We start from the raw sequence: 18,935 nt of genomic DNA on the forward strand, positions 1-18,935 counted from the left end.
CCATTCCCACTTCCTCAGTTCCAACTCACTCTTCACTCACCCGCATTCTGGATTCTGCTCCAACCTTTGCACTGAATCTATTCTTGATAAGATCATCAATGACCTCCAAGTCAGTAGATCCAAGGTGACTTTACAGTTGTCATCTTGCTTGACTTCTCAATGGCATTCATAAGGATTCACTTCCTCCTGTGAGACTGTCTTGCCATGGCTTCCCCAGCACTGTGCTCTCCTGGTTTCCCTTCTGCCTTATCATGTCCTGCTTAGTCTTTCTGTTTGATTGGTTAGGGTTTCTGCAGGTGCTTCCTTCTCTACCAGATTCCTAACCATTGGTATGTTCTGGGCCCAATCTGAAACTCCCTTCTCAATCTTCAGCCATCTTAACCCCGCTCATTACTTCAACTAACAAGAAATGCTGGTAACTCCCACATTTCTGTCTCCAACCCAGACCTCTCTTCTGACCCTACATACCAGTTACCCGGAAGATTGACACACATCTGAAATGCACCTGAAACATGAGTCCAAAACTCAATCATCTTCCATTCTCTCAAGTCAAATAGTGCTCCTCAATCTGTGCTGCCCTTGGAATCACCTACAGAGTTAGAAAATACTGGTGCTGAAGCTGCAACCCCAGAAATTGTTTTAATTGGTCTGCGGCACAGCCTAGGCATCAGAATTTGTAAAAGCTCCCTCAGTGGCTTTAATGTGCAACTAAGGCTAAGCGTCACTGCCCTAGAGCCTAGTTCCTCTCAAGTATTTCCCATCTTATTCAACAGAACTATCGTCTACCCAGTGGCTCCAGCCAGAGGGCTGGACATCTTTGACTCCTCTCTCTTCCTCCCCATTGACACCTCCCATTTCCTTCCAAACAGTCATGAAATTCTGATGATTTTATGAATGTTTGGGCAGAGGCAGGCACAAGTATTCTCTTATTTTCTCTCCATTTACTACTGTAGCCACAGTGCTTAACACAACATGTGATACATAGTAGGTGCTTAATGAATAGTTTATCCAGTAAATTAATGTGGCGAGTCAAAAATGTGGAACCATTATCAAGGAACTCTGTGGTCCTTATCAGTTTGACTCAAAACAGTCTCCCATATGGCAGAATCCAAATGTTAAGCATACCGTCAGACGCGGATAGCCCTTCTGAGTCCCTAACAATGAACGTGTTTCACTTAGGTTACAGACTGACACCAAACGACAGTGGTCAGTCTCTAGGTATGGCATTTCTGGGAGTAAAAGGAGCATAAGTACTATGTGAATAGGCATCTTCCCTGGCAAATATTAATCCCTGTCATTCTGAGCCTTCACATTGCCTCTTTAAGACTGGCATAAAACCACTACAATGCAAGGGGTGAGAAAGAAACATGGTCCTTTAATCATGGTAGATGACACAGGTATGATTCCTTTGGCAGAAATCTGTGATGGCTTCTGTATAATTCAGTGATGCCCCAAAGAAACTTTAAGTATCTGAATGCCAATAGTAACGTAGTCTAGCCAACTCTGAAACCCCTTAACACAGTTCCCTGCAAACAGAAGGCAATCAATCAAAATGTCAAAATATCACACACACACCCGCCTAGTTCTGGATACAGGGAATCAGAAAACCTTTTAATTCTAGATATGTTGATGATAAACCCTTCTCACTGAAATCATGTTTCAAATGGGCCAAGAAACTCTGGCTCTGTGAACCACTTCCCAAATCAAGTTGTTACTTACCTTATTTCTCAAATATCTAGAAGAGCTTTTAATATTCGCATTCAGATGGGAAACATGAATGAATTTTTCAACTCCAGCTTCCTTGGACACTTGAGCAATCGCCTGGGGAATCTTCACATAAACATCATCAAAATCGAAGTTTCTGGAAGCAAAAAAATAAAAGAATTGGTTAAGAACTCCAGACACAGGATCTCAAAGCTTTATGTGATAAGTTGGTTTTCATAACAGTATTGAAATTCCTATTACTTAAACTTTTAAACAGCAATGATTTAACTTAAAGCTAAATTTGGCCAGGCGTGGTGGCTCATGCCTGTAATCCCAGCGCTTTGGGAGGCCAAGGTGGGTGCATCACTTGAGCCCAGGAGTTCTAGACCAGCCTGGGCAAAACTGTAAAACCCTTTCTCTCTTTCTAAAGAAAAATTTTTTTTTAATTTTTTTAAGCCAAAATTATTTTTTAAAAAAAGTTGACAGCTCTGCGCACTGTCATTACTCTATACCATTTAAGGCCTACTCTAAGTTAGAAATCCAGTATACATCATGTTCTGCATTATCAAGGAATCCTGAGGCTGAGGCCCTTTAAAGAAACCTGGCTGTACTGGTTGCTGAAGTGTTAGGAATCACTTCTTACCCCTGAGACTTTGTTTCCCACAAGGGAAAAAAAAGAAACTAAAAAAGGTCAGTCAACAATTTCATTAATATTAACTAATTGTTTACTCTGTACGATATACTATGTTAATCAATAGGGGGGACAAAAAGTTGAATAAGACCTCCAATGCATCAACGAACTTACAAAATATTTGATGAGAAAGACATATATTAAAAAACCAAGTCAAACTTTAATGCTAAAAAAAGAGGTGTAAACAAAGTGTTGTGGATTATAGGATTAAAACATTATTTGTTAACAAACAATCCACACAAAGAACTGTTCAAATTAGTCCTCGCGTCATCTTCAATTAACAACACAGAAAAGACATCTAGAACACTGTCTACACAAGAACAACCAATGTTCAGCTTGCTAAACAGCGGAACAGGCAAAATCCTATTTCCTAACCCCATCTCAAAGGGACTAATCCAAGCACAGGACCAACACCAGCCATACCAATACCACCTACTGGCTTTTTATGGGCAGTATATCACACTGCTGACTTATACCAGACGGGTGTCACTGGGTATGCAAGTGATTGTTCAACCAACCCTTATTCACTAATTGAAAATGTCACTGTGGTAGCTGGCACATAGAAGGTGTCCAATGAAGGTCTATTAAACCCTAAGAAAGACTAAAGCAAAGAAGAAACGAGAGTCAAAGACTTACTTGGTTTCCCAGTCTCGTCCAATAAGATTGATGACCACATTGCTGTGTTCCACTGCTCGTCGGATAGAATCTTTATCTCTCGCGTCCCATTCCTGTAATAGCAGAAAGCAATCGGACGAAAACATACGGGTATACCTCAGCATTCAACACTTCTGCAGCCTCCTCAACGCAAGTTTCAAAGTGGGCCATCTGCTGTAGTCATAATATGGTGCCATTTCATACAAGCGCCACTTATTACAAGAGAAATGATGTCTCAAACTCCCTGCTGATTCCCTTACTCTTTTGGAGACAAACAGGTAAAAGTACACTTTACTCAGGTAATCAAATGCCAGAGCTAAAAAGGAGGCTATTGATTTTTAATGGAGCATATTTGTTTTTGTCCATCCAACTACTCCTTACTAAGTTTGAAAAGAAACCCAGTAAACCAAGTCTCCAATTCTGAAATACAGCCAAAGAAGCAAGGATCATTTGGGAGACAAGAGACTTTCCCTTCTTGACAGCAACCACTTACAGACTGAAGATAGGAAGAGTGTCTTTTAAAGATCAGTGTTAGTTGGGGAGATTCATGACTATTTTCTTACTTATTTCCTTTTAATTCTCTCCTCTTTTATAACCCCAGATCTAGTAATTCCTACATTAACAACATAAAAACAAGAGTCAAAGGGAAATACCTAAAACTTCAGGGTGAGTCAAGGGCAGGTTTCTATAAGCATTTCAATGGAAGATAACAAGTAACAAGAATTTCTTAGCATCAAATAAGTGCACGTGCATGGGTCAGTGCAATGGGAAGGAGACACAGCAAGAAGGGAAAAGAGAAAGAAAGCGGGGATGAAAAGAGAGAGAGAGAGAGAACTAAAATGTCTGTTTAATTTAGAAAAAACAAACTATAAAATCAGATTCAACAACAAAAAGATGAAGCCCCAGCAGGAAGAACCAGTTAGGACTGATGTTAGAAAGTAGGTTAAAAGACACAGTCTAGAAAAGTGGCTTGGAATCAAACAGACAGAAACGCAAATCCCAGTTTGCCATGTACTAACTTGGTACAAATTATCTCTTCAAGCCCCATGTAAAACTGGAAAACACATCTTACCTAATGAGGTTACTATGACGATTAAGTGAAATACACATAAAATCTATAGCAGTGAGTGATGTAATAAAAGAAAACCAAATTTTCAGGGATAAGGCCCAAGGGCACACAGTCAGGTGGGTAAACCAAGTGGCCATTCAGACAGCAGTTGCAAACAAAGACTAAAGACACCCCAAATAGTCCTTCTCTAAAATAAACACATAAACTCTAAACATATAAGCCTCTGAGTTCCCTGTGGTCTTGCTCATCCAAACATGCTCAGAGCACAGGTCGATGCTAGACACTCAGGAAATAAACCTCTGCAGAGATAATGGAATAGGTGTTATTTGGTTTAATTCCAATGGTTCGAAAGTTTTCACCTATCACTTTTTAAATACTTCAATTGTGAGGCTCTGACAAGGTGACCAACAAACTTAAGGCATGAAGAACTAGGAATAAGCTAAGCCTCTGTAACTTTAATACCAAGAAGATATTTAATAGTAAGATTTTGGAGAAGAAAAACATTTCGGAAATAAGAAATTTCTGATATAAGTATTATACTTAGCTTGTGAACAATGAGTCAAGAATAAATGAAAATGTGAAAATGAAATGAAAATAAATCAAAATTTGAATGGATTACAAATAATCTGTATGAATATTACAAGAGATAGTAAGGATGTTTAGCACATATTTTTTAAAAGGGAAAATGTATAACTCCATTCCTTATAGGACAATACAAGTAGGAAGTCAGCGAAAAGATCAGTAGATTGAAGCATCAAGGCCCAGACAGTATAGCAATCAATAGCTTGGCTGCAGACATTTGGGGCAGCACAACTTTTTGTGGAAAGGGACTGTCCTGTGTTCTGTAGGATATTTAACATCCCTGGCCTGTACCTAATAACCAGGACGGCTCTCCAATCACTGTGACAACCAAAGAGTTCCATTAGTCCCTCCCTTAATGGCCCTCCTTTACCCTCTTTCCCCTGCCTCACCCTGTTGGCAACTACTGGCCTAAAGGAAGAACCTGTAGATTAAAGAATGACAAAGGGAATGCTCAGAAAGGACTGTTCTAAGTTAAATCTATACTAAATAATCAAGTTACAATACACCCTATTTGTGAATTTTTTATGTTTATAGCGCACTATCCAATAGAAATATAACATGAGGCACATAAGCAAAAAAGAAACAAGTAAAATTCATTTTAATAATACAATTTATTTAACCTAATATGTCCAAAATATTATTTTAATATGTAACAAATATAAAAAATTATTAATGATGAATTGTATATTCTTTTCTTCATACTGAGTCTTTGAAATCTGGTGTATATTTTATATGTACAGCATATCTCAATTCAGACTAGCCACATTTCACAGGCTCAGTAGCCACATGTGGCCAGTGGCTACCACACTGGACAGCACAGGTCTACAGCAGATTGACAAACTATAGTCCACAGGCCAAATTCAGCCTGCAGCCTCATTTTGTAAATAAAATTGTATTGAAATGCAGCCATGCCCATTTGTGCACATATTGTCTGTGGCCACTTCCAGGTACAAAGGCAGAGCTGAGTAATTATGACAAACACTCTATGACCTGCAAAGCCAGATAGATTTACTATCTGGCCCTTCACAGAAAACGTTTGCCAACTGCCAATCTAGAGCTTGCATGACAAAGGAGATGCCAGAACCTAGCTGAAAGAATGACCTGGGAATACAGGATGCCTTTGGTCCATTCTGGGAAGAAATTACTGCTTTATTATACTGCCTCTCACTCCCAAAAATGATCTTAGTAATTTATATTTGTCAACTTCAATCAGTCATAAAGGCCCTTACCAGAAACAGAAGCTGGCCCAGGTCACCCATGGGACGAAGGTGCATGGTGTCATATATATCACACCGATAGGGTATGATTACCTGTGACCCTATGCGTCCTAAAAGAGAATGGATTGAAAAAAGGATCAACATTAACATAATGGTGATATATTATACAATTGTGACTTGGTAAATAGTTAAATTCTAGTATGGTATGTGAATTGATATTATATTTGACGAAAAGAATATTTTGCCATGCTAAAGATGCCATAGCTTTTCAGAGTCCCTTGTTTCTATCTTAATAATTCCTATAGAGGAACATGAGTGTGCTCTTAATGTCACAACAAATAAAGATTACATACATCCAAGATAGGAGTAATTCATAATACCATTAAAACAAAGAGAATCACAGCTCATGCTTCTCATCAGGCAATCCTGATCAATGGCAACGGAGCATATGAACTCAACAACTTTACTTACCAAGGTGGTTGACAACGTATCGCCCCAGGAATCCTGTTGCTCCAAACACAGTGGCCACGATCCCACTGACTGAGGAACGTCCACCTTTCCCATGAGGTATGACGGCATGATGAAGCTGGCGACAGGGCGGGCCATGACACACTGATGTGGCTATTGCAGTAATGGCAGAACCTTAAACAAAACCCCAAAGTATACAAACATGGCAAATATTATTATTTTTAAAACTGTGAACACAAATAGCTCCTTTCCCAAAAAACTTGTAACATTATTTTGCAATCAGTACTTTAGTAATTTAAGTATCAAGGGCAATAATAAACACAAATTACTACAACATAGAATCCACAGGACATGAGGAAATATATTCCCTACCCTATACAATGTAACTTACCTAAGAAGATAAGTCACATATTTAAAAAAACACATTAAACAGTCACAAAGTAGGAGAGTATAAGCCTATATGGTAAAAGGAACTGAGAATATGTAATAAAGGGGCAATAAGTCACGTTATCATGAGGAAGGATTCCTGGATAACATGTTTCGAGAAAGGTCTTAAAGAGGAAAAAAAAGAAATGATAGAATCCCATGAGAAACATATCACAATGCAGAGGTAGAATGAATAAGCCTAGCACAGGGCAACAGCCAAAGACTCTCCTGGAACAGAATCTGAAACTGGTGACTAACGAAAAAGAAAGTTGAGGATACTAGTTGGGAGCAGAGGATTATTAGTACAGAACATTAAAAAAAAAAAAAGGAATGCAGCTCAATAGTTCAGACTTACTATAAAACCACTGAAGAACTTCACAAATAATGATAAAAGGAGTGAAGGGCTTCAGAAAAGATGTTCTGACTTTTAGAAAGCTTAACAGCAAGAGATTTGTCAAACATTCCACCACTTCTTTTTCAGCGACTGAGGTTCTTGATACTACAATGACCCCTCAAAGTTCATGCACCAATGCTTACATCTTCTCTATAGCATGTGTGCAAAGAAATCATCTGGTTTTTGCCTGAACACCTGTGGAGCTGGGAAACACACTACTTTCTGTAGCGGCCCATTCTGCTTTGAGCCATTCTAACAGAAAGAAAGTTCTACCACAAAGGGAATCAGTGACTGCTTCCCAGAACTTTTTATCCCCGCGTTCCTCCAAAATGACAAAGAACAAGTCTAATCCCTCTTCTACAATGAAGTGTAGCAATTATATCCCCGCTGAATATTTTCTTCTCCAGGTTAAACATCCCCTGTCCTGTTAAGTATTCTTCGTAAGGCAGGAATGCGAATCTCTTTTGGATATACTCCAGTTTTCAAGTTACTTCCAAATCCTTCGAGTAGAATTTTAGAGTTAGCTGCTCAACTTTCACGCAAGTAGAAACAAAAAGGTTTAAAGTGCTAACGCACTTCCGCTCCAATAAACTTTGGAGCTTAGCATTCGTGCTTTGTACACTTGGGAGAGGTGAAAGACACAAATAGGTCTTTCTTTAGAAAATCTGTGTTTGTTTTCTAGGTATACTTACAGGTGGCAATCTCCCCAAAGGCGATTGTTCTTCCCTATCCAAAAGTATGGAATCGGAGAAATGGCCTAGCTCACTGATAATGACAGAAATTAAAAGTAAACGTCATGGGCCATACACACACATCATATAACAAAATAATAACATCATATTAACAGCTAACTTTACAGAGCTCTTGGCAGGTGTCCAGCATTATTCTAAGTGCTGCACAGGTATTATCTTTTTTAATGCTATCTTTATCATCACTTTATAGATAAGGTTAGTGACTGGCCCAAAATGCTAGTAAAGGAGATTAAAAAGCAGGCCCAGAAGGAAACAGAAACAGAATCTGAAAATCAAAAAAAGAAACTGTTTCAAGGAGAGAACAGTTAACTTTATCAAATGCTGAAAGTGAAGTAGGAAGAGGACGGAGGACCACAGAATCTGGAGGATGTGGCTGTAGGTGGCATAACTAAGAGCAATGCTATTGGATTAGTGGGACTGAAAGCCAGACTGGAGCAAACAAGAGAGGCTGTGAGGCAAGGAAGTAGATGAGGAGATAGACAATCCTTCTGAGGAAAGAGAAATGGGATTAGAGAAGCACAAGGACAGGGACATGTTTGTTTGTTTGTTTGTTTGTTTGAAATATGAGTTAACATTTATGTGCTGATGGAAATGACATGATTTCCATGGTAGAGGGAGAAAATTCCTGATTCAGGAAAGGGATTGAATAGTTGAGAGAGGATGAGATTGAATGCAAAGTGAAGGAACTGGCCACAGATCGGAACAGAAGGAGCTCACTCACTGTAACAAGAGAAAAGGCAAAGAATTATCACATATCAACTATTAGGGTTTATGATGGGAAAATGACTGTTCTCATCTGATTCCTTTGATTTCTCTATAAAACTGAGAATGAGACAAAGCACATATTAGAGGTATTAGGAAACTGGCTATGTTAAGTAATGATTATGGAGACAAGGAAACCAAATTTCCTAGAAAAATGTGGCACTGAAAATCTACCTGAGATTTGTATTCATGAATTTAAAATAAGGCCAGTTAGTTTGGAGTTTTCCCTAGCCCCGTTCTCCACTGCTCGGTGGCAGGCAGCAAATTATGTGGAAAGTTTTGTTTAATCAGGTCAATGTTTTTCACAACAACGGGAGTTGGGCTGGGGAGTTGAGAATGCATTAAAGGGAATGATAAGAGTGATGAGTAAGGAAGTGAGAACATAGGATAAGACAGGGAAAAGATGGCAGAGTCAATGAACTGGGAAGAATTACTTGAGTTAAGGAATCAATACCTCAAAGGACTGTTAAGAGGATTAGAGTAAACATACATAAACCATGTAGCACATTACCTAGAGCACATTAAGCATTCTATGAATAATAGTTGCTTTTATTACTTTCAAATTTCTCCGAAGGTAATGTCACACTAACCTCACATGGCTATTTGTTTTTTTAATAATTATGGACCAAGCATTATTCTAGAAACTGTGACTATCATAGTAAAATACAAAACCCTGGCTTCATGAAGCTTACAGTATAAAGGGTTGATGAGAATTCATAACATATGGGCAAGATGATGAGACATGTGATAACATATGGGCAAGCATCTGTCACAATGCCTTGCAAATAGTAGGTGCTCAATAAATATAAATTATTACTCTCTTTGGTTCCAGCCTCTCCACTTTCTTCCATTTATAATGAGTACTATTAGAAGAACAATATTCTTTATTAATTATATATTCACTATATTTCTCTGCTTAAAATCCTACATTAGTTTCCTACTGCAATATCCAAACCAATAGTCCAGACATATTTGCTTGCCTACTGCATTTTTTTAAGTATTTATTTAAAAAATTATAGGCATGTTCTATGTAGTACCAATATGATACACACATTATAAATCACATATTACTTAGAATAGTGTCTGGCATACAGTTTAAACTACGTAAGTGTTGGCTATTATTACTATAGAAAACAGTTTTTAGGAGTTCTAATATTATATTTCCATAACTTATTAGGTCCTCTTGCACAACTCCCTTTGGAGACTACTGGTCTAAACTCTGCTTGGCTTTCAAAGGTCTCCATTGTCTGATCCCATCTAACACATTCAACCTCCTTCTCCACTATCCCAGATAGACAGGTAGTCATTTTACTGCCTCTTGAATACCTCATGACTCCATTCTCATCCACTTGTCTTTGCCAGAGGACTTTCCAGATCATAACAGCCCTAAAGAGAACAGTGGGAGCACTACAATTCTCCACTGGTCTTCCAATCATCCCTCAGTACCTCAAATGATACTAATGTTTCCCTTTTATGATTTCCTGTGATACTTAATAGTCTTGCCACACTTAACTATATACAGTTGTCCTATAGTGTGTGGATTATGTTACATACTAGACTTGCCTCTCCAGAATTTACTCAAAAACTTAACTTACCAGATAATAACACAGAGTGGTTAAGAACACAAGCTATGGTGTCAGTCAGAGGAAAGTAAGTTAAAAGAGAAAATTAATAAAAATACCTAGAACTGGAGATTGTAGATAGCAGGTATTCCATAAATAGTGATTATCATTCACAATCTACATTACGTCATACAAATGTAACTGTTTAACAAGAACCAGCAAATGCCTTTGCAAAGACATTGTGACTACAAAACCATCCACTATAAGTGATGTGCACCACCACCTTCCCAGTGGTATGCAGGAGTTCTACCCAAGATGGAAAACAAACAAACAAACTAAAAAAGATCTTCTAAACACTCCTAATTCTTGCCTTAGACTGAACATCAAACCTATCTCTGGTGCTTTCAAAAATTTAAGGTGCAAGGAGCTAATCTCACAAATTCTGACTCAATAGCTCTACAACCAGTCCTCATTTCTAATTTTTATAAAGCTTTACCAGTAATTGACATGAGCCAATTTTGAAAGCAATTGATATTCTGTAACGACTAAAACACACTAAGAAAAAAATACAACTTTTGGGGTTTGATTGGAATATGTTTGTGGAAGAGTAGAGGGTGAAAGAATAACGATGAAGTGTAACCGTATTTCTAATTTCCTTGCTTTTTAGTGAATGGAAGGACAAATGTATGTTTTCAATTTGAGGAGTGGGGCAGATCCAATCAGAACAGAGGGGAAACTAAATAATGCTAACAAATTCTAACATAGCCTTCATTCTTCTTCACTTTCCTTTCCACCAAGCTCCTGATTCTTCTCTCCTCAAACATCACTCTCTCCCCCAGACCCCAACGCACTAGGCCCAACACATTCTACATCCGTAGAGATGCTTTTGGGTAAAAGGATGCTTTCATAAATATTCATTTAATCTTATCAGAGACTCCTTGGTACTGTAATATTATCATTTCCATTGTGCTCATATGAATTGAGACCCATTAAGGGTTTGCACAAGGTCATAAAATCAATCCAAGAAAATCTCTCGCCACTAGCCTTTTCTCCGCTCCCTTACACATTTCTCCCCCCGCCCCATACAAATATTTCTCATAACCCTAAACCCTTACAACCATATCAGAATTCTGATTCTCTCGATCTCTAACGTGTCCCCCGCATTCTCCTCTTCGCTTACAGCTGCTTAAGATCTTTTGTCCCCTCCCAAGGTGCATAATTGAGTATGTAAGCCGGGGAAGCGGAAAGCAAAAGGAGAAACCAGACAGAGGCAGCTCCAAACCCAGAAAAACCAGAGTGCCTAGGAAGTCGGCGTGACCGCTGCAGCACGGTGCCACTCCCAAAACCTTAGATCCCCGTCTCGGAATCCCGATCAGGGTCGCCGTTCCGGGTGACACTTACGTGACATTGGCAGGACCCGGACAACCCGGGATTGTGCGGCAGCCGCCATCTTTTCCCACAATCCCCCACGCCAGCGCTCCCGGATGACTACGACTGCTAAGCTGGGTCAAAACTTATTTTCCACGCCTGTCTGCGCAGGCGCTAACCAGGAACGGATGGTTTCGGGTAGCTAGTTGGTTAAGAAGAAAGCTGGGAGAAGAAAGGAGACGGGAAGGGAGGGACAGCGAAGGAGAGAGGGAAGAAAGGAAGTGAAAAGACCTTGGCTGTTGGACTCTCAGATCTGGAATAGGCTGTATAGATGATCTCTTTGTTTATAATCTCTAATTGCCGAGGAACCTGAAGTTCAGAGTTAACCAGTGACTGACTCAGGACATGCAGAATGGCAAGACCCGAGGTAGAAGAGCTCACCTTTCCTGACTCTCAGTTTCCTGTTCCCTGAAAATGTCAGCCAGGGCAGCCCTGGTGAGTCCGAGAGAAAAAGGAGGCGTAGCCCTCCGCGTTCAGGAGGTCCAGGGCCCAGGAGAGAGAAAATGGGGGACAAGGACGAGGGGAAAAGTGGAGAAGAGAAACCGAAATAGGGTGTGTCCCAAGTAAATGTACGTCGAGCCCGCCAAGCACATTCTCCCCTAGGGACACTTGCGCCTGCTGTTCGCCTTTCCTGGAATGCTCACTCAGGTGTCTGCACCAGCTTAAGTCTCTGCTCAAAAGTGACCTCTTCGGATAAAACTTCTCTGACCATCGTATCCAAGGTGGTAATTATTCCACCAATTTTTGGTTTAAGTTTATATACCAAGGCACTTATCACCACCTGGCATATGAATCTAGGAGTTCTTAACCAGAAGTGTGATTCATGAGTGGGCTTCAGGAAATGTGTGAACTTCCTGAAATATTACGTAAAATTTAGTGGCCATGTGTGCCATCTGAACATCTGTCTAAGGGGAAACTGCAGATGGCTGTCTCTAGCGCAATGGTTTGTAGTTTTTTCTTTAACTATGGACTGCTTTGAGAATCCGCATTGTTCTACAAAGAGCCATCTAGAAACTGAGGAAATTCCAGGTTAGACTAAGCACTTGGATTTTAAAATACTTTATTCTGGTCAACCTCTCCAGATTCCTGGGTAGGAGACAGCAACCAGTGATCCTGTGAAATATACTGTAGGCTTATCAGAAAACCACCTAGTTTGGGGAGGGTGGGTTCTTCTAGACTTGATAATCCTTCCATTGCTTTGTTTTTTCGGGAAAAGTATGTGTTTCTGGAATAGACAAAAAGGCCTGTGATGAGTAGGGATGTAGGAGTTGCTTATTACTAGGCTTGAAATCTTGGCTGTTTCCACTGTATCCTACCCCTACTGTTTACTAAAGTGTTGCCTACCAAATTGAATTGGAAGAGAGAAAAAACCCTTGAATTTCATCAGAGAAGCTTAGTAGTAATACTACAATGTCATATTTCTTGGCCTCATCCTATGTTCACTTAACACAATTTGCTAATACTTGATTCTGGGACCAATATAGATACTAACATACTTTCCTTATTCAGATCAACAGATCCTGACTGTCATCAGCAACCTGCTAACTCCTGTATAACACTGCCAATTATATAATTTAAAATCTCTAAGTTAAACACTGCCTCATGTTCTCAGTTCTAGTTTCAAGGTTGCATGGTGTAATTAAAACAACACTGACTTTTTTTTTTTTTTTTTTTTCAGTGACGGGGTCTTACTATATTGCCCAAGCTTGTCTCAAATTCCTGGGCTCAAGACCTCCTCTCACCTTGGCCTCCAAAAGTGCTGGGATTACAGGCATGAGTCACTGTGCCCGGCTGAAAGAACACTGATTTTTAACACCTAGAATACTAGATCCCATTCCTAGTTTTATCAGTCATTAGTTGTGACCTGGACAAGCTTCTATACCTGTCTAATAGGGTAAATAAAACCTACCCTGGTACCTCAAAAGATTATTATGAGAATTGGGTGACGTAAGGGATGCAAAGATGCTTTGTCACCTGCAAAGTGCTATATGTAGGTCCATGCAGTACTATTCAAATACCACCGAAGTATCAAAATCTTAGAATGTTAGAGCTGGAAAGATTTCAGTAGCTCAGCAAGCCCCATTATTTTAAAGAGGAAGAGGTCGGGCGTGGTGGCTCATGCCTATAATCCCAGCACTTTAGGAGGTCGAGGCAGGCAGATCACTTGAGGTCAGGAGTTCAAGACCAGCTTGGCCAACATAGTGAAACCCAGCCTCTACTAAAAATACAAAAATTAACCGGGTATGGTGGCATGCACCTGTGATCCTAGCTACTTGGGAGGCTGAGGCACAAGAATCACTCGAACCTGGGAAACGGAGGTTGCAGTGAGCCGAGATTGTGCCACTGTACTCCAGCCTGGGCAACAGAGTTGAGACTCCATCTCAAAAAAAAGAAAAACAGAAACTGAGATATATTGACAAATATATTTGACTAGTAGGTGTACTTTCTGTGAAAAGAATACAAAAGCTCTTTTGAAACAATATAAAAGATCATCAATGGATAACTTTTTTTTTTTGAGTCTCACTCTGTTTAAGTGATTCTCTTGCCTCAGTCTCCCGAGTAGCTGGGATTACAAGCATGTACCACCATGCCTGGCTAATTTTTTTTATTTTTAGTAGAGACAGGGTTCTGCCATGTTGGCCAGGCTGGTCCTGAACTCCTGACCTCTAGTGATCCACCTGCCTCAGCCTCCCAAAGTGCTGGGATTACAGATGTGAGCCACTGCACCCAGCAATAAATAACTTTTTTGAAGGAACTCTGTGATAAACCCGTCACTTTTGAATCTATTGCAGTTTTCATCACTATCTCGTGGTCATGCTTGGAAGTTCTTTTTGCTTCATGGAAACTATATATTAGTCCTATATTTAATCATTAATTACAGAGTAGCTGAGGAAACATTTTCACAGAGAATGCAGTAATAAAGCATAGAAAGAGTAGCTAACCAAATGCCTATTGGTATGATTTTTCCCACTACAGTTTCTCGGGTCAGGCATTGCAAAAGATAAATTAGGGTCATTGTATCTCTGAGCATCTAAGACAAATTATAACCCAGAGATGGTCAGTTTAGGCAAAATATCCTAAAAATAATTTTTTTACAAAAGGCAAGATGTGTATAAATAAGAAGAGTCCTGGCTGGATCCAACAAAATGAAGTGATTCCATGGGATTTGCATAAAATGTAGACCCTCAGTTTTTTTATTTCTTATCCTCCTCTGCAGCCCTCTAGATTTGTTAATACATAATACTTACTCTGCTGCTTTAAGTGGAATCCATTGGCAAAATGTCCCCCTCCTGTATTCCCCCGCCTATATCCCCCTAAAGCAGGGGTCCCCAACCCCCAGGCCATGGACTGGTACCAGTCCATGGTCTGTTAGAACCTGGACACACAACAGGTGAATGGTGGGCAAGTGACAAAGCTGAGCTCCACCTCCTGTCAGATCAGTGGTGGCATTAGATTCTCACAGGAGCTTGAACCCTATTGTGAAAAGTGTAGGTTGTGCGCTCCTTTTGAGAATCTAGTGCCTGATGATCTGTCACGGTCTCCCATCACCCCCAGATGAGACCATCTAGTTGCAGGAAAACAGGGCTCCCACTGATTCTATATGATGGCATAATAGTAGAAATAAAGTGCACAACAAATGTAATGTGCTTGAATCATCCAGAAACCATACTCCCACCCCACTCCCATCCATGGAAAAATTGTCTTCCACAAAACTGTCCCTGGTTTGAAAAAGTTTGGGGACCACTGCTCTAAAGAGAGAATTACTCAGAATAAAGCCCAGTCCTTCCAAACTGGAGTATATCTTCACCCCTCCTCTTTGTCCTTTTGACCATTCATTTTCTGGTAGCCTCACTACTGTTGCTATAGAGACAGTGATGTCACCAATTGTGATTCTGATGTCACTCTCCAGTCCCAGCAAGGGGGAGGTACATGGAAGGCCACAGGAAGAAACAAGATCTTGAGCTGAGCCAGAACATCCCAGCATCTTCGTTGACTTTAAAAGTGTGTTCTGGAGTCGTCTGTGGTTCACTATTCCAGTGCTACAGAGGTAGGAAATCTTACTGGACTGATAAAACAGCCCATTTTCTGATCCTCTGTGGTTGGAAGGGAGAATTCAGTGACAAGCGATAGGAAACTTTTTGTATTCAACCTAGCGTTGTTCTTCCATCCAGCCAATTTTTTTTTTTTTTTTTTTTTTTTTTGAGATGGAGTCTCACTCTGTTGCCCAGCTGGAGTACAGTGCTGCAATCTTGGCTTGCTGCAACCTCCACCTCCCGGGTTCAAGTGATTCTTCTGCCTTAGACTCCCGAGTAGCTGAGATTACAGGCATCCACCACACCTCACCTGCTAATTTTTTGTATTTTTAGTAGAGACAGGGTTTCACCATGTTGGCCAGGCTGGTCTCAAACTCCTGACCTCAAGTGATTCCCCCCGCTTCGGCCTCCCGAAGTGCTGGGATTACAGGTGTGATCCACCACACCCAGCCTGCTCAGCCAATTTTAATCTTACCTCTGAGTCCTCTGGAAATAAACGAACCTCTCCTTCAGCAGCATTACAGTCAAACCTACCGTCTTTGCTGCTGACATTGTGATTTTGTTACAGATTTTACAAGATCTCCTCAACCATCCTTTTGGAGACATGAAGGGTCTTACTTCCTGCTTCCCCATTTGATAGAGTAGACGCTTGGCTCCCTACTGACTTTTCCTATTCATTGTGTGGCCATTCCTAAATTTATTTTCTTTCCAGTGCCCCAGGAACAAAATAGAACTGGTATACCCTGAGTCCAATTCTCATGCACTTTTATCCTCTCACTGTTATTTCTGAAGCCTTGGTTAGACAACAGAACTGGGAAAGGGCAGTATCTATATAGCTATGTAGTGAAAGTATCAGTACTAACAGTGACTAGAAGAAGAAGCTATTACTTAGGGAAGGTAAAAATAAAGACGTTCCACTGGAAAGCTTAACAATGAATAGTGCCATTGAGACACACATACACACACACACACACACACACACAAAATCTATTGAAACTCTGATTTAATCAGCAACCAAGTTTATTGAGATTCTACGATGTAGCAGGCACTTACAGAAAGGAAGGCAGTAAAAGAGAATGGATACAAGAAACATATTCTTCCCTCTCAAAGCTAGTAATAAAACCTGGTTGAATAAACCTCAAAACTTGATCAACTACTTAGCAACCCTGCAAGAGCGTTACTTATGCTTTTTGCAATCTGAGTTTTTACATGAGTTTAGGAACCTTGGGTAAACAGGAGCCTCTCACTTAAAATGGATACAGGAGAAAACTGCCTTGAGATAGAGCTGTAGTCTAGGATACAACCACCATAACCAAGCCCCTGTGTTGCTTATGTCCTTCATGACTGGCATTCAGATTTGCACTCCTCAACTTGAAGTCATCATCACATTGACATCTTTGGGGAACATTTTAGTCCAATCCTTCTATTGGCCATGGAAAAATTTCACAGCTGCCAGAATGTTGGCAGGGCTGGAATATCTAAAGGAATGTATCCACTGATTCTAGTATTTCTTTTCTGAGCCTCAATATCCTAATCTATAAGCTGAGAGTATTAGAAAACATGGTTTCTAAGGTCTATTTATCTTTAATAGATAGCACAAAGTATCATTTTCTCTTTTGTTTTCTACCCTAACTCCAGGATATTGTTTACCAACTTTTGAACTTATAGTAATTTATGAATCCATTCACTGACTTCATTAAACTCTTTAGATCTTCCATCTTCTTTTCCACTTCATTATAAGAAACATTGATTTAGAAATCTGAATGTTGTAATCATTAGTAAGTATTAAAGTCCCTCTTTATAGATGCTATCATCTAGGACAATTAGGAAGTTGTAAAAGTCCAAAACAAGCTTCATGATGCAGATAAACCCACACATAGGACCTAGAAAATAGAATTAAAACATTAGAACATATGTAGGTGAAGTGTTTGCTGAATATTTTTGACTAGTAGTTACGCTTTCTATGAAAAAAAAATACAAAAGCACTTTTAAGATGTTGATTTATTTGCACTAGTGGAATAGGAAGGTCTGTTAGTAAATCATTGACTAAGTCTGTGGGGTGACTGTATCTCCCAAAGGAGTCAAGCTTCAAGAAGTCTTGAATATATGGATTACCACCATAGTAAATTTGAGCAAGCCATCTCTTTTTTGTCCTTGGATTCTCCAATCCAAAAGAAAAAATGAGCTATCTGAAAATGGGCAGACTGCATATTCATTCTTCCAGCAGATAATTATTGAGCTCCAATTTTAAGATACTAGCTACTATGAGGGATACCAAGATGAATAGGAAAATGCCTCTCCACTTATGAAGTCACCCAATAAAGAAGATGAATATAGGGGAGCAATTAAAATACCAGATAGAATGTACATGTTGAAACAAAATATGATGGAAACCTCAATGAAGGAGCAATCACATTCATTAGGTACCTAGAAAATATTTCATGGATGGGGTATCCCTTGACCTGGGCTAATAAGTAAGGGTAGAATTTAGAGAGCGATTACTGGGGGGCTGGGTGGATATTCAAGAAGAGAGTACAGTGCTCTAATGTCTTCCGCTGAAATGTCTGAGTAGAACCAGAACAAGGAAGTTAATTAATCTGGAAGATATCTGTGAACTTCCTTTATAACTTGAAGGTGTGTATTTCTTTCAAGTCCTCAAAGATGCATGCAAAGTGTTTTGAGTTCCATAAATTCAGGGTGCTTATTCTTCATTCCAGCTATTTTTCTTCCAGCTTCCTATTCGAGCAAGTTTAAAATTAAGCTAAAAATTTTTAGGGTCTTCGTCGTTTAAAAAGACTGTATACCAATGATTTCAAAGTGAGGAGTAACAGTCGTCATTTAAGAAATCATTGGTCCAAAAGTGGAACCTTTTTTGTCATGTGGGAACTGCCAGACTGCATCAAGAATAAGATGTGCACTCATGAAATGTGAATGTCATTTTGAGCTCATTACTTAAATGCACATGTGATAAACAATAAATAAGTCAAAATCATTATTTTGAATAAGAACAATGAGTTTCATCTGTAAAATTACTCATTTTTATCTGTGTCTTTCCATTGCAGATTCCTTATATTACATGGCAGGAGGGGGATAAACGGAGATACAGGAGACAACAATAAATTAATCAAGAGCTTTCCTCATATCTCAGAACCTATCCTCAGTAAGAGTAAGTGGTCACATAGTTTCTGTACT

At 39.6% G+C, this 18,935-nt stretch overlaps 2 protein-coding genes across 2 annotated transcripts in view; one reads left to right on the plus strand and one right to left on the minus strand.

Annotated features, from left to right (window-relative positions):
- NDUFA9 (NADH:ubiquinone oxidoreductase subunit A9) overlaps positions 1 to 11,754 on the minus strand; it is a 39,423-nt gene extending 27,669 nt beyond the window's left edge. Inside the window, exons 1-5 of the mRNA XM_025401451.1 lie at positions 11,683 to 11,754; positions 6,389 to 6,559; positions 5,930 to 6,027; positions 3,032 to 3,123; positions 1,720 to 1,861 (exon numbers count right to left, since the gene is read on the minus strand). Of these exons, the coding sequence (XP_025257236.1) occupies positions 1,720 to 1,861; positions 3,032 to 3,123; positions 5,930 to 6,027; positions 6,389 to 6,559; positions 11,683 to 11,731 (552 nt within the window). The 5' untranslated portion in view covers positions 11,732 to 11,754. The remainder of the gene's footprint in view (positions 1 to 1,719; positions 1,862 to 3,031; positions 3,124 to 5,929; positions 6,028 to 6,388; positions 6,560 to 11,682) is intronic.
- A 3,829-nt stretch (positions 11,755 to 15,583) lies between these two features.
- AKAP3 (A-kinase anchoring protein 3) overlaps positions 15,584 to 18,935 on the plus strand; it is a 36,805-nt gene continuing 33,453 nt past the window's right edge. The window contains exons 1-2 of the mRNA XM_025401452.1: positions 15,584 to 15,757; positions 18,806 to 18,909. The gene's annotated coding sequence lies outside the window, so the exon portion shown is untranslated. The remainder of the gene's footprint in view (positions 15,758 to 18,805; positions 18,910 to 18,935) is intronic.

The sequence above is a fragment of the Theropithecus gelada genome, chromosome 11 (genome assembly GCF_003255815.1).
Source record: "Theropithecus gelada isolate Dixy chromosome 11, Tgel_1.0, whole genome shotgun sequence".
NCBI lineage: Eukaryota > Metazoa > Chordata > Mammalia > Primates > Cercopithecidae > Theropithecus > Theropithecus gelada.